The sequence below is a fragment of the Nomascus leucogenys genome, chromosome 6, assembly GCF_006542625.1.
Source record: "Nomascus leucogenys isolate Asia chromosome 6, Asia_NLE_v1, whole genome shotgun sequence".
Taxonomy (NCBI): domain Eukaryota; kingdom Metazoa; phylum Chordata; class Mammalia; order Primates; family Hylobatidae; genus Nomascus; species Nomascus leucogenys.
Window position 1 is genome coordinate 48,731,853 of NC_044386.1, and position 27,528 is coordinate 48,759,380.

Consider the following 27,528-nt stretch of genomic DNA (forward strand, 5'->3'; position numbering starts at 1 on the left):
ATTTCATAATGGTCTCCTTTCACTCTAAATGTGTTACCACTGTTTGGATCATGAATTTTACTTTTTTATTTTTTTGATATGTATTTTTTTCTTTTTAGAGACAAGGTCTTGCTATGTTGGCCAGGATGGTCTTGAACTCCTGGCCTCAAGCAAACCTCCCACCTCAGTGGACAGTGAATTTCACGATAACTCTAATAGTCATTTTACTGTTCTGCTAGTGCATTCAAGTCTTGTCTTTCATTAACTGGTATCTCATTCTGTACTTAGATAGCTTAAATATAGATTAAAATAGCTCATTTGCCCCAGCTGTGTTTTGTAGGATATTGCATCTAATATTTTGTAATTTACATGGGTCCTTGTATGAAATCAAGGGATTGACAACATGGGATGCTTGTTTTGATTTAGTACAAAACACTTGCATTTTGTTTTGGAAATGCTCTATTTCTAAAATGTTTCTACCAAACACCCATATTTTGACAAAATGTTCTTTTTCAAAGTGATATGAATTCGTGTGAATATTTCCTTCTGCAATAAATAGTTGTGATTATATAGTCATATTGGTTAAATATGACAACATTTTAGAATTTAACTGTTAGAAATAGTAAAACCTTAGACATTTGGACCATTCTCCCGCTCTTGTTCACTGAAACAAGTATTCACCAAGCACTTTCAATGTGCCTGGCACATATATGCTAGAAGTACTGTGATGAGCAAGAACTAACATGGCCTCTGCCCTCAGAAACTTGTGGTTTGAAAAAAAACAAAAAACAAAGTCCTTTCTTCCTGGGGCAACAGGTGAATCAGAAGCTGAGGTTACCCTATGATGTTTTAGAAGAGCTGGGTGTTGGGGGTAGGGGAGCTGGCCCAGAGGAATAAGAGAGTATCAGATGGCCCGTACAAACTTACAGAAACTGTACACTCTACTATCCCTTTCTTTTTTTGTTTTTTTTGAGACAGGTTCTTGCTCTGTTGCCCAGGCTGGAGTACAGTGGCTTAATTGTGGCTCACTGCAACCCCCAGTTCCTGGGCTCAAGCAATCCTCCTGCCTTAGTGCCTGAGAAGCTGGTACTACAGGTGTGCACCACCATGCCCAGCTGATTTTTAACTTTTTTTTTGGTAGAAACGAGGTCTCACTCTGTTGCCTAGCCTGGTTTTAAACTCCTATCCTCAAGCAATCTTCCTGTCTCAGCCTCCTAAAGTCTGGAATTACAAGCATGAGCCACCATGCCTGGCCTCCACTATCCCTTTCTATATGTGGTGGTCTCCAATATTTTGAGTTTGAATGGGAGGGGAGCATGTATGTTTGATGGTTTGTTTTGTTTTTGTGAATGAAGAATGAAAATTTGTTCCCATTAAGTGCAAGCTTCAATTGAGGCGCTCAGTTTATGAGGTCTTACTGATGTTTCCTCTCTTAGGTGCTGCAGTTAAAATCTTCCTGGTCTAAAATGTTAAAAACTATTGAGGTATTCAAATGATAAGTACTTTATAAACTGAAATCGCATTGAAAATGGAGAGCTTTGATAGAAAGGTTGACTCTAGCATTTATATAAGGAAAAAGACAACTATTGTCTCCCTCTACACAGAAAGCTATATTCAGTAGTTATAGGATTTGTACATTGTGAATCCTTAGGGATCTCTAAACATCTGTGTCTTTAGAAGTAGTGTCACCTCTAGTAAAAGAGGGCCAGTAGAATTGAGTGGTGGCAGCCTGTGATGTATGTGAATTTTGGCTGTAAGTCTCTAGCAACTATTTTCTCCAACTCTATTTAGTAAAATTCTACCTAATTTCAGCTATTGTGCTTCCAAAGTCCATGTTTGTTGAATATGATATGGTGAAAACCAATATCTATTTGGAGACAGTAGAGGGGATGGTAGTAATTGAGAGACAGTGTCAGACGGAGCAGTGACTTTAAAATTTTTTTTGACTGCAATCCACAATTAGACATTTCACATTGCTCCCCCATGACAACATCCCTATTGACCCAAAAACAAGTTATTTACCAATCTTGGCTATAAGCAATGATGACTGATTTTTTCTTTTTTCTACTTTATTTAAAAAGAAAATTACAGTCTCAACCCCTTATATTAATTTTACAGCACATTAATTTTACAGATTGTTTTAGCACTTAGAACTAAAAGTGTTCAAGATTTGATTTTGTTACCTTCTCTGTGTAAGCTTAAGTTGCCGACTTTTCTGAGTTTCCGTTTTATTGATTAAAACTGGGATAGTAATAGTATTTTACACCATTTTATAGCTTTATTAGAATGACATAACCTGAGTGAAGTGGTTGTGCCAGGCACTTACTAAACACCCAGTCAATGAGTATGTTCTCTCTGAAGTTTGTTAGCTTAGGGAATTGGGAGGATGCCACTGATAATAATGGTGACTCTTATTCAGAGGAAAACTAATTCAGTATTAGACATGCTAGAGTTTGAGGTAGCCAAAAGAGTTTAGTCATATCACTTGGAAGCAAACCAATGTAAAATAGTTTCAAATAAGCAAATTTTAAAAAATGTTAAATGCAAAGCAAACAATATTAAAGCTTTGGGGACTTAATGATTAAGTCTCCTTAAACCTACACAAGATTGACTAAATACACATACAACTGTTTTACTCTACCAGATTTCTGTTAACATTCTCCAGAATTTAAACTGCAGAATCAGTCATTTGTATGACTGTTTTGTCTCTATTAGCAGAGATAATGACATGTATCAGTGATAGGTAATTGTGGAAAAAAAACAGCACTTGGAATTAAACCTGGAGTGGGTGATTCTTACAAGGTAACCTACCGGCTACCTTAATTTCTATGATTCAGTTTCTTCATCTACAAAATATTATTTCACAAAGTTGCAATTGTCAAAGGGACAAGTAAATATGGGATTCATTATCTTCATGGAAAAACTTTTCATAAAATGTTATTATAATAAAAATGTGATTGGTTTTCAATTTCAGATTGAATCAATCATAGCATTCTTTGTAATAGCAGGAGATTAACAACATCCCAGAATGTATCTTTAAAAGAAGTATGGATAAAGAAAAACCCATATGCACCTCTGCACACATTTTATGTAATTGTGGTGATACTAATTTACAAAGACAAAGTATATAGAATATCAAAAGTGAATTCTTAATACCTGATCTTGATTCTTATTAAATCTGACTAATGTGTATACAAGATATTATTAGATGAAGTGTTTGTCCGGTAGCTTAGCTTATAAATAACCCCCGTTCTAGCTCATTTTAAACAATGTAGTATGAATGATGCCAAAAAACAGGCTAGAACATTTTCTTCTTTCCAAGATCTTAGATTTTGTAAACAAGCTACTGTTCCTGGAACTAATCTAGGTCATCATAACCCAAAATCTTTTGAAATATGAGAGTCCCAATTAAGTCTCTTAGGTACTTTTTAGCATTTTAATTTTAAGAATGTGTTTAACTCTTAAAACAGTATATTTGGGTTGCTGTTTGGCCATTTGGTTTATTTGTACCTTTTTATAATGAATGCAAGTCAGTGGGTAATCATTGCAGCAAATATGATTGCTAGGAATCTCATATAAGTAGAAGTCAATATAATGTATGGCTTAATTTATCCCTGAACTGACCTAACATCACATTTTGTTTTTTAATAAAAACTGATTTAATGATATGATAAATTTCTCTATTTTCCACAACTGTTAATCATGTTATATTTTAACTATTGCTTAGTCTTCATTACAAATTATTCAGCTGTTAAATGTGTTGTTACATGTGACATTATTTAAAAACTTTAAAAAAAAATCAGCATCACAGAAATCTTTCTTTGATCAAGAGTTGTCTCATTCCCATTGTTATTAATACAGTATACAACTAATGTATGCTAATGTATTGCTGTTATTTGTGTGTGTGCGTGTGTGTGTATGCAGACATATGGTCACATCATGTAGACCTGATGTCTGCAAAGGGAAAGAGGAAACTTCAAATTAAGAGCCAAGTGCTGACCTAGGTGGTTTGTAGCACTTAGAGAAATGATTATTCCCACTTTTCAAATAGAGAAATAGATTCAGACAGGTTAAATAATTTGGTAACACATCCTGTAAGTGGAAAGAGCTTGAATTTGTGGCTTTCCTCCTTTATCTCTTGCTGCTTTAAGGGGTCTTTCCAATCATGAGGTTGGATTTTGTACAAACTTGTTTACACTGCCACATCTGAACATTATCCCCTATCCCTCAAAGACTATTAGGGGTAGAAATATCCTATATGTGTAGCACATTGCTACTTCGAAAATAATTTTATCCTGTCCTATTTGATCCTTACAACATACCAACATTGCAGACAAAGAATGAGAAATTTCAAAGAAGTGCTTAAGATCAAAAAGCTGATCAGAGGTAGGATTTGGGCCAGAACCCACATCAGTGGTCCCTAGTTCAGTGTCCTTTTCGACCTCCTTTCACTTTCTCTGGATTAGGTGATCTGTGATCATGAAGTAGTGAAGTTTTACAGATTGAACCTTTTATTGTTGTCTTTGTGATCACACTACAGCTACAAAACAGCTATCTGTTTGCAGTCAAATCCTGTTTTTCCGTGTTACAAGCAGTGTATGAATGGTAATTTTGAGGTATAATGAGGCTGTAGTTGTGGTTATTGAATGACTAATACATGGAAAATGCTTACATGAGATTTCTGTATTTAAACTTTGTTTTTATGTAATGCCATATTTGCCTTACGGCAAATATGTAAGTAACATATGTAAGAAATTGTTAGGGAAAGGATACTAGTGGTTAAGAGCACACATATTAGATTTAGGAAGACATTAAGTTTGAATCCTGGCTTTACCCACTTGGTTCTTGTTACTTGGGCAAGTAACAAGCCAGTTTTAATCTGTGGGGATAACAACTACCTGAGGATCGGAGAAGAGTATGTAAAGAGATTAGCATCATGCCTGGCCCATGGGCCAGTAGGTAGTGGCTATTTAATATATATATAAATATATATATTTATTAATTATTTAATACGTGTATATGTGTAGTAGCTATTTAAACATTACCTTTGAAGGGTTCTTTTTTCTATCTGCAATAATTTTTTTGTTTAGAAAGTCTCAAAAGATAGCATGATTATCTCTTAAGGTATCTTACTATCAGTAGATCTCAATTATTTCTGCTAACAGAAAGCATAGATGATCTGAAATAGTTATTTGAAATTTTCCCATTTTATATTTGGAAAATATAGTTTTGTTTTTAAAACTTTTGTAAAAGATCTACTGTCCTATTTGTTTCCCTACAGGAGCATGATATGTTTCCTGAACTGTCCATTTAGAGAACATACTTAACGACCATGCTAGGTGGGTTCCGGAGGAGTAGGGGAAGGAGGTTTGTTGTGGTTGGGGATTGAGAATTGAGAATCTGGGACTAACACTTGTGTAGAATTTCATGTTATTCAGATTCTTAGTTTGTAGTCTTGTGATTTACAAAGTAGATAATGTGCCATCATTTTATAGCATACTCATTATTTAGTTTTGTGTACCAAGATGAGCAAACTGGGGAAAAGCAAACTTTTCAAAAATGTATGAAGTGCTGTTCTGAAATTTATTGGAAAACTAGCAGCATAGAGGGGAGCATTTCACTAAATAAAATTCTGTCTCAGTTGGATTTAAGTTTTTAAGGTGGCGCATCTGTTTGGAGTGTCTTTTTTCATTTATAATTACATATTGTGACTAGATACATTTAATGTTTTTTCTGTAAATTCTCTTTTTATATGACATCAATAGATTTATATTATAGATATATCGACTACCCTTTAATTTTAAAGTTTAAGGATTATAACTGAAAGGAACTATTCCAAAACAACCCTGGGATTATATATTATAGGAGATAGGAAAAGGTTAATTTTGAAATATAAATTTATTAATCCAAAAAATTTTTAAATTTGATTTCCTTTAACTTCTAGTTGTGACTTGTAAATTTTAGATCTAACTTCCTTATTTAAACAATGAAGATGGTCAAATAAGATGTTCTACTTGTACTAGTCACCTTCCATGATTGTGAAATCAAATCAAATATTGTATAAAATATAAATGGGGCATGGTGCTAGGTAAACAATTAAGTAGACATAGTACCTACCTTTAAAGCACTTACAGTGTGATGGAGGAGACTGTCATTAAACCAGTCATTTTGTAAACAGTCTTTCTACATTCTGTGCAGTAAGTGTCAAGGAAAAAGTACAGTGGCCTTGTGACTAGTCTTGGATTAGGAAGTTGTACAGATGAGGAAACTGAAGCTCATAATGGTGTAATAATCTTATATGTGGTCTCACTGTTAGTAAATGGCAGATTCATGTTTTGAACACAGGTTGGCCTACCTCCAAAATCCTTGCTGTCTCTACCTCGCGGTTCTTTCTCTGAGTCACTTACCTCAGGCTTACTGTGTTTCCAAACACGTCTTGTTATTTCTCAGGGGGCTTAGCAGCTCTCCCTCTAGCTAAATGTGGAGCCAGTGATCAGATTCTTTAAAGTAATGAGATTTCTTTAAAGCAATAAACCTCTTCCGGGTTGTATTTCTTCTGTACTATAGAACTCCAGGAATCCTAGAAGCTTCTTCAGGGGTAGAAATCTTGTGGATTCTGGGTCTGATATGAAATTGCATGCTATTTGTGGCTTCTCACTTAAAAATAGCCTCAGAGTGCTCATGGGGCACTTTAGTAACTCCAACACTTCCATCAGACTCCACTCCCTAACCCCAAGACACTCAAGATAAACAAAGATCTGAGTAATAAACGGCATGCTTCTGCTGGAGCCTCAGCCTACTCCCACAAACCTTTCCTGTATAGAAATCCTAGAGCTAACACTGATAATGCATTTTATAGGAAGAATGCAAATAAAGAGTTCCATTGCTTTAAACGTTTGAAAACCACCATCCTAGTTGATGTGACGTTCAGGGGAAATTTTTTTTTTTTTTTTTTTTTTGAGACGGAGTCTCGCTCTGTCGCCCAGGCTGGAGTGCAGTGGCGCAATCTCGGCTCACTGCAAGCTCCGCCTCCCGGGTTCACGCCATTCTCCTGCCTCAGCCTCTCCGAGTAGCTGGGACTACAGGCGCCCGCCACCACGCCCGGCTAATTTTTTGTATCTTTAGTAGAGACGGAGTTTCACCGTGGTCTCGATTTCTTGACCTCGTGATCCGCCCGCCTCAGCCTCCCAAAGTGCTGGGATTACAAGCGTGAGCCACCGCGCCCGGCCAGGGGAACTATTTCTAAAATGAGAAATTTTTATAATTCATCACATCTGTTCATCCCCTACTACCTGCATTGATTCTCCCAAACAACTTTGTAAGCTGGGGAGGGATTTTTGCTGTTAAAGTTTGTGGAGACAGTATGAACTGGTAAACTGAAGCCCAGTACTTGAAACCTGAAAAAGTCTATACTTTTATATCTCTGAGTAATTTTATGATAACAAAAAGTAAATGAATTTAAGTTAAATGTCATTGTTCTATGTATCCAGAGACATTTTACCATAAATACCTAGTTAAATCTTGTATTGTCAGAGATTACTAAGTAACTGATAATTTTTCCTTTCTGAATCTTTTTCTAGTCAGTCTGGTAACCTGTTTCTTTAGCTCTCTTAAAAGGTACTGCATGCATTTGAGGAGAGACCATTTCAGGATCTATCCCATTTTAAATATGTAACAGGTTGTGCTTTTCTAGGAATTTGTGAAGTTTGTTGTAAAATACTTTATATAAAGTTCCAGGTATATGAAGGTTGATGCTTTATTCTGATTGTTGTAAATTTTTGTATTTACACATTTTCAGAGAGTTTCACTTGGTAGAACCTGATTTAATTTAGATGTGAAGTAATTGATTCCCTCCACAACCCTTCTTTGTCTTCAGTTTTATGTGAATCACTAACTGAAATAAATTTTTGTCTTACGTCTCTGTTTTAAAAGCAACTAAAGAAACACATTTTAGGGGCTAACGCTAGAATACTTTGCCATTATCAGTCTACTGTTCTTTCCTTTCAAGTTGCCTAAACACAGCTGAGTTTGTAAGACGAGCAAAGAAAACATGACAGTGCTGCCAAGTAGACAGGAAGCTGTAGTGGACCTAACGAGCAGGGGAGGTTGAGCACACCCTCTGTCCAATCAGCTGTGAGTGCTGTTGCTATGTGCGCTCTTACTCTGCTGCCTTTGTGAAAAACCTTACACGGAGGGAAGCGGAATCAGCACCCAACGCTGAACATTTGTTTTAACCGCTGCAGACATCTGGATCCCTCAGTTACTGATAGTATAGCTATTGATAGCCAGAAGGCAACTTCTTTTATACAAGGATTCCAGTATGGTTTTCAGTGGAAACAAAGGGCTTCACAGAGAAGGTGTGTAGTGAAGTGTTTTTAACGGCTTTATTTTTAAGCTTCCAATTTTCTGTAGCTGTTTACCAGTTGGTTGTGGTGCTTGCTTTGCATGGACTTTTAATAAATAGGTCTAGGAAAATTATCTCACTTTGAAAACCATTGAACTTAGAGAATTTTCTTTAGCTTCATATAGCCTGTTTTCTTTGAACAGCAGTACTGAAAAGATTATTAAAATGCTGAACTGAACAATGAGTAGGAAGAAAAGAAACCAAATACGATGTGCTCACTTTAATGGGGAAAAAATGTGATAGAAATGAGAATACAGGGAAGAGAATGTGCATTAGCCAGAAGCATTAACTGTATGTGGGGGCAGGAGGTATTTTTTAAATTAAAGCTGTTAAGACAAATGTATTTTAAATAAGCTGCATCTTTTTAATTGAATTTATGTTTCTGAATTTGACAAAGATTGTCATAATTTAACTGAGATTTTTGACGTAGTTTAAGGAATTGGTGTGCCAAAATCTTTTTATAAAGCATTTCTGAAAATCCTACCTCAAATTGTGCAATCTCTTAATTATTTAATCCATTGACTAGTTCTGTGCTGTTCAGATAAAGCGTCATAATCATAATTCAACCGTGAAGTCAGTGTAGTGTTCTATTAAACATCCATATAGAAAACTGAAGAATAAAGGATTTTGAAGACAACATACAAGGTTAAGCTAGTATTTTAAAATTGAAGTAGGTCTCCTAAATGTAATCATCGCATATCTGACTTAGTTAATACTTCAAATATAGTCAAATCTTATTAAACTACACTAATATAATATATGTGATAATTGAACAGAGTATAAGTTACCATTTGTTTATATAGGATCTGGAAAAATTGGTCTGTTCAACAGATTATAGGAAAGTTTTAAAGTGTTTTAATAAACAAAAGGTCTTTTTGTATCTTTCTCAAATACTGTGAAATTAAAGTTTACATATGTGATTTAGCTAATGATTCTTTTAATTAAAGCAGAGCAGACTAATTAGCATATTGCCCATTTTACATACAATCCGTATTGAGCTAATAACCAGTTTTTCCTTTGCTTTTTCATTTTACATGGCTAAGTGGCCTTTAGTTCACTCAGTGATGTATGTCTGATGAGTAAAATTAGTATAAGCTCAGAGTTAATATTAGGGCTGTGTTATCTCTACAAACTATATAGTTTGGAATAGGATGAGTTTTGTTGTTGTTCTTTTCAAAAAAATACCTGTCATTAGAAAGTCTTAACAATCAGTGTTAGCATTTCTGGTAAGGAGAGAAATTTCTTTTCTTTAAAGAGAACTCAAAATATTATCCCATGCTTTTGTGCCCTTTGCTGATCTTTTTAACAATACTATGTATATAATAATTTGTATTAAAAAGATTTCTAATAATTGGTGAAAATTTACAAAATAGTCCTTAAAGATTAAAAAAGTGTTTTACGTAGACCTACATGTGGCTGAAGTTTAAAAGACTGGCATTTCTTAGATTTTCAAGTTTGTAAAGTGCAGCCAAAAACTTGAATTTGATAGAAGTTATAAAAATTATAGCAAAATAAGGTTATATTATTTGGACTTGGTGGCCTCCACAATATAAAGCACTCACTTCAAGAAGAGCAGCTGTGTGTAGAAGGGGTAGGGGTATGAGAGGGAGTTTGGAGTGAGAGGCAGACACAGGCAGAGAGGACTCAAGTTTGTTAAATATGACTAACCACATGAAAGTCAATCTAGCAATTTTCATTTTTTGAGCTGTAACTCTTATCAATTACTAATTTTATTTTCTAATTATAGAACCATGAAAACCAAAGTTTTGTTTAAATTGATTTGCTACCCGTTTTATGTTGGTTTATTTCATAAAAATTAATAGAGCCTCCAAGAGAAAGGCTATTTCTCATTCATATGCTGCAAAAGATGGGGGAACATGAAATTGTAAGAAAGTTGAGTGTACTGCAGTGTCACACAGAGGCTTTGCCATTGTATTCAGAAGGAATATTATTGGCAGAATTCTAGACATTATTCCTGGGCTTAGCACCTAAAAATGTTTTGTATACTGGAGCATCTGAAAGTTCCTATTCAGTAGCAGAACTTCAGGGTAATTGAGGTTTATAATCTGGTCAGTTATAATAACATTGCTAGCATATTTCAATTTTTTGGATTTGTTTATTGACAATACAATTTTTATTGTCTTTGTCTATGTCAGATCTTTAAATTGGCTATTGTTTTGTGCTTATGGAAAAATACTTTAATTCTCAAAAACAGTGATTTCTTTTTTGAATTGCCTCTTTATAAGGAATAGCACATAGAAGTGCTAGTATTTACTAGATGCAGTGATTGCTACAGTTGGTTTTAAGTAAAACAGATTGTTTTTGATTATTTTGAAATCAGGCAATAATATATAATGCTGTTTTGTTTACAGTTCTTTAAAAAATATGTAACTTAAAAACTCAGATTGGGAAGGGGTAACAATCTGAGTTTTTCTTTTTCTCTAAGTGTTCTGTGAAAATCTTTTTTTAAATCGTTCCTACTTCGGGTATTATCACAAATGTTTGATTTCTTTTTTTTTTTTTTTTTTTTTTTTTTTTGAGACGGAGTCTTGCTCTGTCGCCCAGGCTGGAGTGCAGTGGCGCGATCTCGGCTCACTGCAAGCTCCGCCTCCCGGGTTCACGCCATTCTCCTGCCTCAGCCTCTCCGAGTAGCTGGGACTACAGGCGCCCACCACCACGCCCGGCTAATTTTTTGTATTTTTAGTAGAGACGGGGTTTCACCGTGGTCTCGATCTCCTGACCTCGTGATCCACCCGCCTCGGCCTCCCAAAGTGCTGGGATTACAAGCGTGAGCCACTGCGCCCAGCCACAGATGTTTGATTTCTATATGTATGCCTTAAGTGCTATATGACACATTTTCCTTGACTCTTCCTTGCAGAAATTTCATTACTTGTTCATAGTTTGAATCCAAGAAATATTTGCTTTTCATAGTCAGCAGGGCCAAAAATTTGGTCTTAACAACTTTTTGTGAGGCATTTTCACATATCGACAGTGTTTTTGCTAAACTATATTGCTTTTGCAAGTATATAGTAAATTTTTTTAATCTTCAGATGTTATAGTATCAAAAAATCAAAGACCTAAGTTTTAAAAATATAATTGTTTGCAGTATTACTTGAATCTATTATATAATCCTTTGTGATAAGGCTCAGTTATAAAAGTGACAGCATGAGGACTATTGAGAAACTGGAAATATCTTTCCGTTCTTTTCTTCACTGGATTCCTCAGTTTTACTCACTGAAAGACTTCTGGGCATCATAGAACTAGAAGAGAAGGTTTATAATAAGCCCAGGGACAGTAAAATTATAAATTTGAGGAAGTAGTCAAGATAGAGTATAAAACGTAATCAGCACCTAAGGCTCATACACGGTTGGGCCTCAGATTTTGCTATAAGCTTCCTATCATCTGTCATATGAGAGGGATGCTGTATGAATCAGTTATGTATATTCCTGTTCTTTAACATTGCTAAATTTTTACCGTTAAAATTTATGTTGGTTTCTGTTTTCTTAATATTTTGAAGGTGTTTTTTGAGGTTCAAATTTTGGGTGGTGGGTACAAACATACAGTTAGAAGAAATCGTTCTGTCATTCAATAATATGATAGGAAATTATAGTTAATAATTATTGTATATTTCAAAATACCTAGAAGAGAAGAATTGTAATGTTCCCAGCACAAAGAAAATATAAATGTTTGAGGTGATGGATATTCCAGTTACCCTGATTTGATCATTACACATCATATACATGTGTTAAAATATCACATGTACCCCCAAAAATACATACAACTGTGGTATATCAATAAATAAAAAGGAAAAACAATTTTGGGTGGATTGCCTGTATAATTTATTATTTAGCTGTGTAATATTGGGCATAGTTTCACCTTCTGGGCCTTAGTATCCCCCTCGGTATCATGAGATTTTAGGATGATTGTGGGATTTAAATGAAAGAATGTGCGAAACTACTTAGATTCATTACTACTTATTAATTAGTTATTATAATAAAATGTGAGATTGTATTATAACTTTCCTTTTCTTTAAAGTTATTCTACATTAAAAATGTGAGTATGTTGAGTTTTCTCAGTATTTTGAGAATTTTAAGCATAGTTTTTTAGACCTTTCCCTAAGATACACTTCTAGGTTTCCCAATTTCCTAAGGTACTTCATTAACTGGAAAGCCATGGAGATATGGGGATTGGGGCAGAAAAGAAGACAGGGTTCATGGGTAAGTGCATGGCTAAATATCTGAAGAAAGATAATAGTCAATAGTGGTAAGGAAAGAATGAGTAAAATGAGAAGAGACATAGAAGGCAAAAGAAACATTTGTTCTGTTTGTAGTGTTTTGATAACATATTCATACACTTTGATTATTGTAGTGTTATTTTGTTTCTGTTGTGTGTGTATGTACACTCATGTGTGTGCTAACACCCCCAGATCTCCCCCACCCCTCTGACCCCTGCAAATGCTGAGCTGATTGATTAGACTTGCTAAATCCCTTGGTGATTTATTTACTGGGAAGTAACTTGTTTCTGACTTTTCTTTTGAATTCCTCAGCTAGAACTGAGCTAAAGGTGACATTGTAATTGCCTTCCATATTAATGACAAGGGACAAGCCAGCTGCCTGGAAGGCAGAAACTAAATATCACAGATATGAGTGTAATTGTCTTGAAATATTAAAATTTAAGATTAAAAATCTAATGGTGTTGTGAAAACTCAAACTTCAAAGCCAAAATGCTCTTTTGTCATTTTCATAAGTACACAAAATTTCAGCTTCTTTCAGCTGACCACAGTATTTTCATTGCTTTGAGCTGACATACATTATTTTGGGAGAGAGGTTTAATCTGGGTTCCATTCTATTTTTCATATTTTCATCAAGGGTAAAATTTTTGTGATTTTTTTTTTTTTTTTACATAAACTAATTTAGCCCTCCAATTTGCTGGAAGGTGCAGGTTAGCTTATTGAAAGAGAACACACAAATGTAAAACAAAACAAAAAGCATTTTCCAAGTATACTCCATTTTATCACTGTCATTGAGTCCAGTAATATTAACCAATTAGCTTCTGAATTGGGCCCAGAGACTACTTGCAGTTGACAAAAGGGGAGGAGAACCCTTTTAAAAATAGGTATCCTAATTTTAACTGACTACATTGCATTGGTGTGTATGTTTTTGGGTAATGCATAGTTACCTTAAATCGCTTCTCTCAAAAATATCCATGTAGAAAAAGAATGATTGCTGTATGTCAGCATCTTCTACTGACCCTTTTGAGAATGTGCTGAATGCTATCAACCCCCTTGCTAGGGGGAAAAACACATCTATGTTTATGTACACATGATTTTGTGTACATACCAAGAGGATCATAAATTACCTTAGGTTAAGAACTTTTTTTAACGTAATTTGTTTATAGTCAGAGTATAAAAGCATTAATATTTAAAAATTGAGGCTTAAAACGGACTGGATGCAACTTTCTGAATATGTATGCAAGCAAAGTGTCACATGTTTGTTCTTTTTTTCCGCTTCAAGGGATATGGTAAAATGTTCCCATATGTGCTCCATACATTAGTACCCTTGTAGATGGGTTTGCCCTGGGCAGTACCCAGTATTCCTTTGCGGACTCCTACGTTCTATATGGGCTTCTGATAGAAAACCTAGCACAAAAAGACCAGCCTGGAATGCGGTGTTCAGGTCTTCAGAACCTACATGCCACATCTCTGAGTTGTAGACTGAGATTAGAGAAGACCTAATGACACCTCCTTTGGCCTTAGGCTGCCACCCGGAATCTCTTCCAGAAATCATTCTGCACGAGAAATGACAGGTCCACTGCTATGAATGTCACCCAGTTCTACCTTTGTTCAAGAGAATCAAGCAGAACTGATCTGTGTGTGCCCAAGTTTCTCACCTCTTAATTAAAAAGACCTCTGTCTTCTGTCCACTTTTTATTTCTCCACGAGTTTTAGATTTCACACATAGACACATTCAGTGGGAAATAGGATATTGAGAGTACTAGAAGTAGGGGTCATTCATATGGTTGGGAGAAGGAGGTTGAAAGGACAGAATGTATTTTGGGGGGCCAGCCTATGTTGTAACCATTTTCCCATGAGGTAAAAATGTAAGACTAAACTAGGTTAAGTTTAAGGATAATTTTGGAAAGTCATGTGCCATTTATCTAGGATTAATGAAGCTGGGAAAAAAAAAACAGCAGTGGGATAGTGGATTGTTGCCTTTTTAACACAGAATATTCTTATGAGAGTATAGGTAAATCTAGAATTTGGTTTTGAGAGACAGGAGTTTGTTTCCTTTTGTTACAATGTTTTCTCAGATCTTTGTCTCAGAGTTCTCTCTGTATGAGGTGTGGAGTGATAACACCATATAATCAGGAATATTCCCACAAAGGATAGCGAAAAGGACAATATTTTCTACTTGAGAGTCTTCAGGCCCTGAAACTATGATGAATTGTGTCTGATGGTTTACACAGAGCACAGAGAAATGAAATTGAATAGGATTAGTGCAGGTAAGACAGAAATGAATTGAGGAAACCAGTAAGTTTTCTCAGTAACACTGACTAGTTCTAAGTCATACATTTTAAATATCATACCCACTGGGAGCTTTCTCTGATGTCCAAGATTGAGTTCCCTCCTAAATATTCCCATAGCAACTTGATCTACTCCTATTTCATCTTTTTTTAAATTATTTATTTATTTATTTATTTGAGATGGAGTCTTGCTTTGTCGCCCAGGCTGGAGTGCAGAGGCATAGCGTGATCTTGGCTCACTTCAGCCTCCGCCTCCCAGGTTCAAGCAATCCTACTGCCTCAGCCTCCCAAGTAGCTGGGATTACAAGCATGTGCCTCCATGCCCAGCTAATTTTTGTATTTTTGGTAGAGACAGGGTTTCACCATGTTCGCCAGGCTGGCCTCGAACTCCTGACATCAAGTGATGTGCCCGCCTCGGCCTCCCAGAGTGCTGGGATTACAGGCATGAGCCACTGCGCCTGACCTCATTTATCACATCACCATGAATTAGGCTTATCTGTGTTCTCCATATGACTGCCCCCTACTAGAAGTTAGCAAAATAGCTTATTCTCCCATTGCCTCGGAGAAGAGCTGAATCTCAGACAGTTTTTAACACATAAGTATCAAATACTTTTTTCTACTCTTCTAGCCTTTCAAATTACTTAGAATTTAGTTTTCTTTGTATAGCTTGAGTTGCCCTCAACTGCTCACATAAGCATTCAATAGGTTGCTGTGATCAATCTATAATCCTTTAAATGACTGTTGAGGCCTAGAAATTCTAGTAATCAATACAGAAATTAGAACTCAAAGTGTTCTCTCCTTTTATTTTTTATTTTTGACAATTTTTGCCCTTGATGTAGAGATTTAGTGATTGCCTAATCATTTTAAACAAATGTTTCCTTATCTTCATTTAAGAGAATTACATTGATAAGATAGAAAAACAATTGGCAATTAAAATATGAAATCCAAGAGAAGAATAAAGTAATAGTTATCTGGGAAGGGTAACAATTAGCTTTCATCACTTTAACCAGAAATAAGCTGAAACTGAGAAGAAAACAAAATATGGTGAAACATTAAACATCCATTTGAGTGCCTACCTGTTCATATCAAGCACTGTGCTAAGCAATAGTAGTTGGTCTTAATTCTCATAAAGCTCAAATAATGACTTAATTTTATTTGTGCTAAATTCTAAGAAGGAAAAGTATAAGGTGTCATAGGCTCTTCTAACAATGATAAAAAGCCACGAAAGAGGGTAATAGGATCAGATGAGATGGATGTAATGAAGAATTAGGTATGTAAGCTGAAACAGAGATCATCTGATTGTTTCTTACCCTAATTTTTTAATCTGAAGAATCTGATGAAGAGGTAAAGTTAAATTTTTCCTCCGTAAGAATAGAAATTAAGTTAGAAAATGTAGGCCAGGCTCAGTGACTCATGACTGAAATCCCAGCACTTTGGGAGGCCGAGGTTGGAGGATTGCTTGAGGCCAGGAGTTCAAAACCAGCCTGGCAACATAGAAAGACCATCTCTCCAAAAATAAAAAAATAAAAAAAATGCCTTTTACAAAAGCAACAAACATCTAATTTTTGAATAAACTTAACAGATATATTCAAGAACTTTATAAAGATTTTAAAACTCTACCAAATAATATTTTTAAAGACTTTCATATATGGTGAGATTTAAACCTTTAAAATACAGGGTTTTTTTTTTTTTTTTTTTTTTGAGACTGAATCTCCCTCTGTCACCCAGGCTGGAGTGCAGTGGCGTGATCTCGGCTCACTGCAACCTCCACCTCCCGGGTTCAAGTGATTCTCCTGCCTCAGCCTCCTGAGAAGCTGAGATTACAGGCGTGCGCCACCACACCCAGCTAATTTTTATATTTTCAGTAGAGACGGGGTTTCACCATGTTGGTCAAGCTGGTCTCAAACTCCTGACTTTGTGATCCGCCTTCCTCAGCCTCTCAAAGTGTTGGGATTACAGGCGTGAGCCACTGCGCCCAGCTAAAATACAGTTTTTAAAAAGTTAGCTCCAAAAAAAGAGTTCAAGGCCAGGTACTGTGGCTCACACCTGTAAGTCCAGCACTTTGTGAGGCAGGAGGATCACTTGAGCCCAGGAGTTCAAGACCAGTTTGGGCAACATAGTGAGATGCTGTCTCTACAAAAAAAAAAAAAAATAGCCAGGCGTGGTGGTGCATGCCTGTAGTCCCAGCTACTCAGGAGGCTGAGGCGGGAGGATCGCTTGAGTACAGGAGTTCAAGGCTGCAGTGAGGTATGATTGTGCCACTGTACTCCAGCCTGGGCTACAGAGCAAGATGCTGGGTCAATTTTTTAAAAAAGTTCAAGTGTTTTTTGAGTCGTTAGCTATAATTTTTGGGAACCACCGTTAAATCTGAAGATTGGAAAAGCAGAAAGCATGTTAAGAGAATTGGAATATTCTCCTAATGCATGAAGTATGAATCACTTTCTGACCACAAAGCTTTTTCATGGTATGTCTTTATAAGGCCTGCTATGAGGGGAGTTCTGGAAACAGGAGGAATTCTAGTGATTTAGTTGAATACAGAGGGTGGGGCATCTTGAGGTGGCCCTGGGAGAGAATGAGTTTGGCAGGTGTGATGGGAGCATAAAAGGGAGTGATGGAAGGTGAGGTTAAAAAAGGTAGATAGGGACTGTGTGTGGAGGCTCACACCAGTAATCCCAGCAGTTTGGGAGGCCAAGGCGGGAAGATCGTTTGAGCCCAGTAGTTTGAGGTTACGGTGAGCTATGATCAAACTAAAACTGTAGCCTGGGTGACAGAGTGAGACCTTGTCTCAAAAAAATAAATAAGATCTTTTTTTCACCCGTCTCTCATTACTCCCCTTTATGCATCCAATGTTCTGGCCTGTCTGGGAATGGTGAGGAGTCAGATATGGGAGGTTGCTGAAATAGCAGTCAGACTTTAACATTGATGGCTTATTGGGAATAAGAGAGAGGAGGCGTAAGTGATTCTAAGATTTCAAGTCACAAAAAGCAAAACAGCTACAGTTGGAACAAGTTTTGTACTCTGGCCAACACCCTCATGATTATTTTTAGTTTGTGGCAGGCTAGATGTAAGAGTTAGTCTGTGCTTGTGGCCAAACTGATATTAACAATAAATGGGATTGTAGTATTTTGTAATTTCAAAATTTGGCTAAAGTAGAATTAGATAATTGGAATTGGAAGGGGCCATCTAGTTTCACATACCTTCATTTTACATGTGAGTTTGCTGAGGCTCACAGAGTTTTACTTTTCCCAAGGTCTCAGGGCTAGTTTATTACAAAGTTGAAATTAGAATCCAGGTCTTCTGGCTTCTAGTGCAGCAATTTTCATGCTTTTTGCAAGTTGCTTAGCATTATTTTCATTTGATTTTTGTTTTATTGAGAGATCTGTGAATTTCAGGATATATTACAACTATAAATGCTGATCTTTAAGATCTGCTATTTAGCTATCAAAATCTAGGGGAAAGATCCAAGTTAAATACAGAATTTAAACAGATTGGCAAATTTATCTTCTAAACAGAGGATTTCAGAATAACACAAAATAAATAATTGCTTGATCATAATAGCTGTGCTTAGTTCTCATTGTGTGAGAATTGGCTGAACTAAAACCAATTTAGTTTAGAATATTTAGAAATATTCTATACTTGGCTGCCTGAAGTTAATGATAATGACCACAGAGTCATCCAATAAAACATTAATTAAAACGTTACTTTAGCGTTAAATCCCACTACTTGATTGTTATCTTTATCAAAGGATACTGCTTTTGGCAGAGTTACTATTTCAAAGAGGAAACAGAGCAATATGAAACTTAACTTTGTGGGGAAAAAAATCAGAAAATGTGTTGTTTCTGTTCTTACCAACCTTATAGCAAGGTGATATATTTACAACTGCCATTTACAATTATAATTTTCCATTTCAAATAATTGATCTTCCTATATTTGCACAGAGAGTAATGAATCCGCTCATACAGTTACAAGGGTGGCATTGCCTGCCTCCTTCAAATAGCTGGATGACTGAAGGAACTGGTGGGTATTCTTTCTTGATGTGATTACATCATCTCATTTTCTTTTTGGCAAGCTATCATTCTCCTACACTTCTGGTCCATCACCCCCTTTTATAGAATTGACAGTTTTCTACTTTCGTGGAACATGGTCTCTACCCTCCCCATCATTGCTCCTTCAGATGATAAGCTTCTCTTGGGCTGATCAAGATGGGAGTAGTGGAAAGGAAGAGAAAGACCCCATAGCACTGTAGGGGGGCTGTTGGTTACTATTCACACAGAGAGTGAAGTCAAACAACTTTCAGCTGTGCCTTTTGGCAGCCTTTCTCATAAAATATCCAGTGTTAATTCATCCCATTTTTTACAATACAGATTTACTTTATTAAACATACATTTTGATGGAAGTATTTTTACTTTGATGAATGTACAAACCGTTTGACTAGAAATATGTAAGCATAAGTTACGAATGCAGTTCTTATAAACACCTGTACCTGTAGCTGTTTTATTTTTTCTTCAAATAAGAGGTTTGTGATAAAGGGTTTCATTCGCCAAGACTGCATGTCCTTTCAAAAGAAGCTTAAAAGAACTGCAATAAACATGGGAGTACAGGTATCTCTTTGACATACTGATTTCATTTCCTTTAAATATATATTCAATAATGGGATGCTGGATCATATGGTAGTCCTTTTTTTAATTTTTTGATGAACCTTCATAGTGTTTTCCATAATGGCTATACTATTTGATCATTATATAATGTATAAATACACTAAAACATCACACTGTTACCCCATAAATATGTATAATTATGTCAGTTATAAATAAAAATTTAAAAGAAGCTGAAAATCATTCATATAGTTTGCTCACTTTGTTTTCAGATCTAGTAGTATATATTGCATTTAAATCAAAATCTGATAAAACTGATAATTTTAGGATAATCATATTTATTTTAAAATGTACATAGTCTACATTTTAAATCTCTGATATAAGATTGTTGCTTTTTTTTTTTTTTTTGAGACTGAGTCTTGCTCTGTTGCTCAGGCTGAAGTTCAGTGGCAGGATCTCGACTCACTGCAACCTCTGCCTCCCAGGTTCAAGCGATTGTCATGCTTCAGCCTCCCAAGTAGCTGGGGTTACATTACAGGTGCTCACCACCACACCCAGCTAATTTTTGTATTTTTAGTAGAGACAGGTTTTCACCATGTTGGCCAGGCTGTTCTTGAACTCCTAACCTCAGCCCACCAAAGTGCTGGGATGACAGGTGTGAGCCCCCTCACCTGGCCCACACTATAGTTTAATTGGAAGCTTTTTTCTTAATAAAAGATAAAAGAGTAATATGTCTTAAAATTGACACTTTAGATTTGGTTAACAGTGTTAATTGTACATGAATGACTATTACATATACAATGGGCCTATTCTTGGAAGTACAGTATGATGGTTAACATGTGGGCTTTGGGCAAGTATCTTAACTTTTACTGTATTCTTAGTATTTTGTGAAGATTAAATAAGAAAAAATATTCATCAGCCAGGCGTGGTAGCTCACACCTGTAATCCTAGCACTTTGGGAAGCTGAGGCCAGCGGATCACGAGATCAGGAGTTCAAGACCAGCCTGGCCAACATGGCAAAACCCCATCTCTACTAAAAATACCAAAAAAAAAAAAATTAGCTGGGTGTGGTGGCGGGTGCCTGTAATCCTAGCTACTTGGGAGGCTGAGGCAGGAGAACCGCTTGAACCCGGAAGGCGGAGGTTGCAATGAGCCGAGATTGTGCCATTGCACTCCAGCCTGGGCCACAAGACCAAGATTTTGTCTAAAAAAAAAATAAATAAATATTCATTACAGAATCTGGCACCATAGTAAGAGCCTAAGAAGTATTAGCCATTATTTATAACATTATAACAGTGTTAAAACTGCATGATTGATCCACAGGCACAAACCAGAAAGCAGTTACCAGCAGTCTTCAATGTAAATGAAATAATTCAGCTGTCTTTTCAGCTATTTTCTATAGATAAGACCTTTTATAAACAGAAACCTGACTGGCACTAAATTGCTATTTCCCAGACTGTTGTATTTATAGGATGCTAAAAGCTGTCATTATACAATATATTTTACTACTCATTAGATACTCTTATTCTGGCATATCTCTAAAATATAGAAACCTTATATAAATATTCAGTAGTCTAGTCCAGGGGAATTTTGTTCAAGAAACTCAGCACCAGAGGTTATATGAGAAACAAGGTTATTGTCAGTAGACTTTGAGAATGTCAGTTACTATGAGAACTGTGGTTCCCTTAATCACTTCACAGTTTTTTTGCTTGTAATACAAGTTCAGGAACAGATGATATTATAGAATTAGCACTTATCCCTTCTAGTAACTAATCTAGTCTGATTTTCAGGCCCTGAAGACTTGTAAGTATATTCATACTTATCAGATAGTAAAATACTTAATATAAAAGATAAACTTTTAATTTAAGCCTATTCGAGTGGACTTCTTTTTTTTTTTTTTTTTTTGCTCTTGGGACAATAAAGACTCATCTGAGCTTTGATACTTTCTTTTTTTGCTTGAAGTCACTTTCAAGTCACTTTCTCCAGTAATTTTTGTTTTTTTCTTCATAATCTATGCTTCCCAAGGGAGGCTTCTTACATATGATTTTAGAATAAATGAATAGATTATTTTCATTTTTTATTTTTTAAAACTGCACAAAATAAGTATATGTTTTTCTGGCCTTTATAGGAAGTAATTTTTTAAAATTAGTAATAAGGTTTGTTTTTAGAGCAGTTTTATGTTCACAGCAAAACACTGCAGAACTTTCCCATCTATCCGCTGTTGCCACATGCACACAACCTTCCTGTTAGTGATACCACCCACCCCAGTGGTACTTTTTTTTTTTTTTTTAGGCAGAGTCTCACTGTGTTGCCCAGGCTGGAGTGCAGTGGTGCAATCTTGGCTCACTGCAAACTCCGCCTCCCGGGTTCAAGTAATTCTCCTTCCTCTGCCTCCCAAGTAGCTGGGATTACAGGTGCTCACCACCATGCCCCATGCCCAGCTAGTTTTTGTATTTTTAGTAGAGACAGGGTTTCACCCTGTTGGCCAGGCTGGTCTCAAACTCTTGACCTCAGGTATCTGCCCGCCTCAGCCTCCCAAAGTGCTGGGAGCCACTGTGCCCGGCCCACAGTGGTACTCTTTTTTTAACACCATCACCCGAAGTCTGTAGTTTATGTTAGGGTTCACTCTTGGTGAATAGGATATGTATTTTTTCTGGCATGTTATAGAAGGTAAGCATTTTTAAATACATAGATGTTTCTTAAATAAGAAATAATTTGAAAAATGGCATATTCTTCAGCAATTCTTGTCTACAAGTTTGTTGCTTTAAAATTTCTTCAGCACTCATGATTCATTCTAAATTAAGTAAAAAATAAAATTTCCTTGAGAGATTTCTTTCACATGCTATTCATCAAACCAAGATAACATTATAAACCTTCTCAGCCTGATAAAGAACATCTATGAAAATCTACACCTAATATACTTAGTGGTGAAATATTGAACATTTTCTTACTGAGATCAGAAAGAAGACACTCAAGCTGCTTTTATACCACATTGTATAGCTAGGCATTACAATAAGGCAAGAAAAAGAAGTAGAAACATAAAGACTGGAAAGAAGTAACATTATATTACAGTGATATGATTGTTTATTTAGAAAATCCTAATATTCAGGATATAGGAGTGAATGGGAGAGCTTCTGTCTTATAGGAAGTCACTGGTTATTAGCTTTAATAGCAATACTATAATAATAAATGTCTGCCTGAGAGAGTAAGGGAGGCTTCACCTCTGTTTCTACTAAGTGACTTTTAAACTGCTTTAAAAAGTGTAAGAGTTTGGGCTCTTATTAGTATATAGTGGGGTCCATTATGGAGATTTAATCCAATATAATCATATTTACATTTTATAGAATTCTAACGAGAGGTAAAGAGGGATGGGAACGGTAAGAGATGAGATGCAGAGAGACCAATGAGAGAGATGATGGCCTTAGTAGTATTGGCAGTGAGGACTAAACTTGGTTAGAGCTATTAGGAGGTACAATATATAAGACTAAATTACTAAGTTTTTGGCTTGGGTGATTGAGCATGGATAATGGTAAATAGGAAACTTAAGAGGATGAGCAAATTTGGGGTTGGGAGAGCAGGGGTAGGAGTACGAAATGATGTTGCACTTCATGAATGCTACATGTATGTATCATTTTTCTTTTCCTTTTATTCCTCATTCTTGTCTTAATTTTCTCCCTTTTTCTCCTGCCCCCCAACTTGACTTCACCATGCCATAGAACAGAAGATTCTTTTTTCTCTTTTGGGGTAAGACTGATAATTCAGTCTTTGATATACTTCACTTGTAATCATCATAAAGCCCATAGGACTTTGATGTTTAACAGCAAACAAAAATGATAAATACATGTAGCATTCACGAAGTCCAACATTTCCTACTCCTACCTCTGCTCTCCTAATCCCAAATTTATTCTTCCTCTTAAGTTTCCCTTAGTAAGGTGGTTGGATAGTTACTGTAATTGCTAGGAATTCAAGGTACCATTTCTCCAACTGAGTGCCAACCAGAAGTACATACACACAATAATTGGTAGTGGAATACAGTACCACACTATTAATCTGAGCATGCATCCCCAAATTCCCCAAGTGTAAAACTTCTGGAAACCCCAGTTTATTCCTGGTACTTTAACTCCCTCTTTATTAACTGAGAACACCTAGCTCTACGTGCAGGCCCCACCATGCCTTACCCAGGAATCTAGAGCTAAGGGCAAGACCACTTCCCCTGAGTTTCAGGAAAGAACAGGAAATATGGACTCAAATTCCTGGTTTTTATTTAGCCTTGGTATATTAATCAGCTCAGGCTGCCGTAACAAAATACAATAGACTGGGTGACTTAACAGAAATTTATTTTATCATAGTTCTGGAGTTTGGGAAGCCCAAGATCAAGATGCCAGCTGATTTTATTTCTAGTGAGGCACTCTTCCTGGCTTGCTTGCATGGCCTCTGTGTGAGCCTTCATCTTTTAAGAGAGTATAAAGAATATAACATTTCTTTATATTCTCAGTTGTACGGGATTAGGACCCTGTTGGTATAACCCCATTTAATCTTAATTACCTCCTAAAAGCCCTGTCTCCAAGTACAGTCCCCTTTGAGGGTTAGGGCTTCAACATAGGAGTTTCGGAAGGGACACAATTTAGCCCTTCCTCTAGGACCTCATTTCAGAGTAAAGGGTGGTGCAATGACTATTAAAATCACCAGTCATTTAGTTTCCAAATATTTTGAGGTTTTCCAGATATCTCTTACTGATTTCTAATTTAATTCCATTGTGGTTGGAAAACATACTTTATGATTTAAATCCTTATTTTTATTTTATTTTATTTTATTTTTATTATTTATTTATTTATTTTTGAGATAGATTCTCACTCTGTCACCCAGCCTGGGGTGCAGTGGTGCGATCTTAGCTCACTGCAACCTCTCCTGCCCCCGGGGTTCAAGCGATTCTCCTGCCTCAGCCTCCCAAGTAGCTGGGATTACAGGCACCTGCCACCGCACCCAGCTAATTTTTGTATTTTTAGTAGGGATGGGGTTTCACCGTGTTGGCCAAGCTGATCTTGAACTCCTGACCTCGTGATCCACCCGCCTTGGCCTGCCAAAGTGCTGGGATTACAGGTGTGAGCCACTGTGCCCGGCTGATTTTGATTTATTTTTTTTTGAGATAGGATCTGTGTTGCCCAGGCTAAAGTGCAGAGGCACAATCCTAGCTCACTGCAGCCTCAAACTCTCAGGCTCAAGCTATCCCCCCACCTCAGCCTCCCAAGTAGCTGGGACTGCAGGCTCACGCCACCATGCCTGACTAATTTTTGTATTTTTAGTAGAGACAATTTCAACATGTTGGCCAGGCTGGTCTCGAACTCCTGACCTCAGGTGATCTGCCCAGCCTGACCTCCTAAAGTGCTGGGATTACAGGCGTGAGCCACCATGCCTGGCCCCTTTTTCACGCTTTTTCTGACCTCTTTGGATTTTTTTTTTTAATTCTATTTTATCTCATTTGTTAACTTCTTAGTTATACCTCTTGGGTTTGGTTTTGTTTTTTCCTACTAGTTACTTTAGGGTGCACATTATTTTTAACTTGTTATAGGCTACCTCCAAGCAATATTATACCACTTTGTGTATAGTATAAGAACCTTCCATTTCACCTTCTTTGGGCCTTTATGCTATTGTTATGCATTTTATATCCAGACTGTTATAAGTCCCACAGTGCATTGTGATTATTTTTCCTTTAATTATATTTAAAAGTGATTTTAAAACTGAGAAAAAATTATATTTACCTATATGATTTTGTGATTTCCAGTGTTTTTGTGTAGCTATAGATTCTCAAATGTTATTTTCCTTCTGTCAGAAGAACTTCCTTTAACATTTTTGGTAGGGCAGGTCTGTTAATACTGATTTTTTTTCAGTGTTTTGATGTCTAAAAAAGCATTCTGCTTTGGTTTTTTAAATCTAATTAATGGGATTTTTTTTCTTTCCCGGCTCTCCATTTCTCTGGAGCTTGCTTTCTGTGTGCTACTGTCTCCTCTTCGGTGCTTTAACTGCTTAGAACCTTCCCTTCTCATTCTTTTGCCACCAATTTAGGGAGACTGCTGGCTTCTGTGTGGCTTTCCCAGTGCTTGAGCCTGGAAACTTGCTCCAGACAGTAAGGTGGGGCAGTTGTTGGCCTCACCTGTTTATTTCCCCATCTAGGATAATAGTCCTGTCCTGTCTGCTGGCCAATGTCTGAAAACAGTTCTTTTATATATTTTGAGTGGTTTAAAGTATAAGAATAAATTAGATCTGTTACTCTGTCCTGGCTGAAAACAGCCCAGTGATTTTCAAAGTCTATTAGCCACCCCACCAGCCTTGTGGAAAAATTCATAAAAGGAGTGAATATAGAAATCAGGTTTTCCCTCCAGCCTATCACCTAGTAGGAAGATAAGGGTTATGGTAAAGTCCTGTCCTCTCTATGTATACAGGCCCAACCTGAGTAAAGAGAAAAGATTCCCTTCTCCCCAAATACATATAATTCCCATTTCATAAATGAAGAAATGAACTAACATGCCTGAACTTGCTCTGATTGGACTTAATAGATCTTACTCCCTTCTTTGTAAAATTGAATTCTACAGTGAATGTTTTACTTACTGCAGTTACAAAACAGTTATTAAAGGACAACTTTATTTTCAAATCTTTGCATGAATTTTAGTTATCACTTTTCTTTTGCCATCAGTTATGTTATATATAATCCCATTTCATTTCTTAAGGGGGAAGATTTTATGCTTCGTGGCATTCCTTGAATAAAATACATTATAAATGAAATACTTCATGAAATCTATAATTTTGTAATTGATATTCTGGTCCTTTGTATAAAATCTTTGCTAAGAATGTCTTCTGACTGTATGGAGAAGTATGTTTATAGTCAGTTTTAAAATAAATACTTGTCAACTACACTGGGCTTGCTATTTAAAGGTCAAATATTAACCGAAAACTAATTAATAATTCCTATCATAGCAAAGTGTGCCAAAAATCAAAGGGCAGAGTCCTTTTTCCTCATAAATTTCTCAGGGGTAAGAATTATTATTTTACCTTTCCCAGAGTTACTCAGTATTTGGATTTATGCCTACTTGATCAAAAAACCTATTCTTTTCTCCTAGTTATGCTACACTGTTTCACCATCATAGTTCCATAGAAAAGTATCAGATTTCAGTATTTCAGGTTTAAAATTAGTTATAATTTTGAAATCTTATTTAACCCTTAATAAAATTAAACTTTATGGTATTTTTTATTTAAACCAACAGAAGAAATTATTATAAGCAACATGGTTCTCAAGCAGTAGATCATCTCTTACTAGAGAAATAAGGATTAAGAGAACTACTTAAGTTGTAGTCAATATTTTATGCTCACTAAATTGAGGCACTGTAACTTTTGAACAGTATCATGAACTAAAATTCAGATGAAATTAGTCTTTTCCACTTTAAGATGTTTTTAGTTAATGGGTATACAGCTACCTTCCTATAATGAAGTAAAAGTTATTTAAGAAATACTGTCTGGTCAGGTGCAATGTAATCCCAGCACTGTCAGCCTACACCTGTAATCCCAGCACTTTGGGAGGCTGAAGCTGGAGGATCACTTGAGGCCAGGAGTTTGAGACCAACCTGGGTAACATAGCAAGGCTACTGTCTCTACCGAAAAGTTTAAAAAAATAGCTGAGCATGATGCTGCATTCCTGTAGTCCTAGCTACTTGGGAGCCTGAGGTAGGAGGATCGCTTGAGTCCAGGAGTTTGAGGTTACAGTGGGACTGCTTATTCAATTTCAAAACACATTTTGGACCATGCAATTTCTTGGGTCAGCATTGTGTTTTAGAATACTTTAGTTATTTGTCCAGCCAACAAGGAAATCTAACTTTTGGTCAGTAGCTTTCAGTTTGGGTGTTAAATTCGAGATATGTTGCTTGCTTTAAAACTTGTTTCTTACATTAAAAAATGTAAAATGCATTCTAGAAATTATATATATATGGCAAACTAATTTGCCATAACACATAGGTGTAGGTGTTTGTCTTATTACTT

The 27,528-nt window shown here is 36.2% G+C and overlaps 1 protein-coding gene across 7 annotated transcripts in view; it reads left to right on the forward strand.

Moving 5' to 3' along the window:
• FAM214A (family with sequence similarity 214 member A) overlaps nt 1-27,528 on the forward strand; it is a 97,787-nt gene that overhangs the window by 18,700 nt on the left and 51,559 nt on the right. The window contains exon 1 of one of the 7 annotated variants that reach the window (XR_004030429.1): nt 7,284-8,336. The exons of 4 other annotated variants lie outside the window; for them this stretch is intronic. Coding sequence is in view for 2 of the 3 variants with exons in the window: in XM_030814072.1 (XP_030669932.1) it covers nt 8,300-8,336 (37 nt within the window). In the remaining variant the exon portion in view is untranslated. Of the gene's footprint in view, nt 1-7,283; nt 8,337-27,528 lie in introns of those variants that run through there. 2 more of the 7 variants (XM_030814072.1, XM_030814068.1) reach the window with 2 other exon arrangements.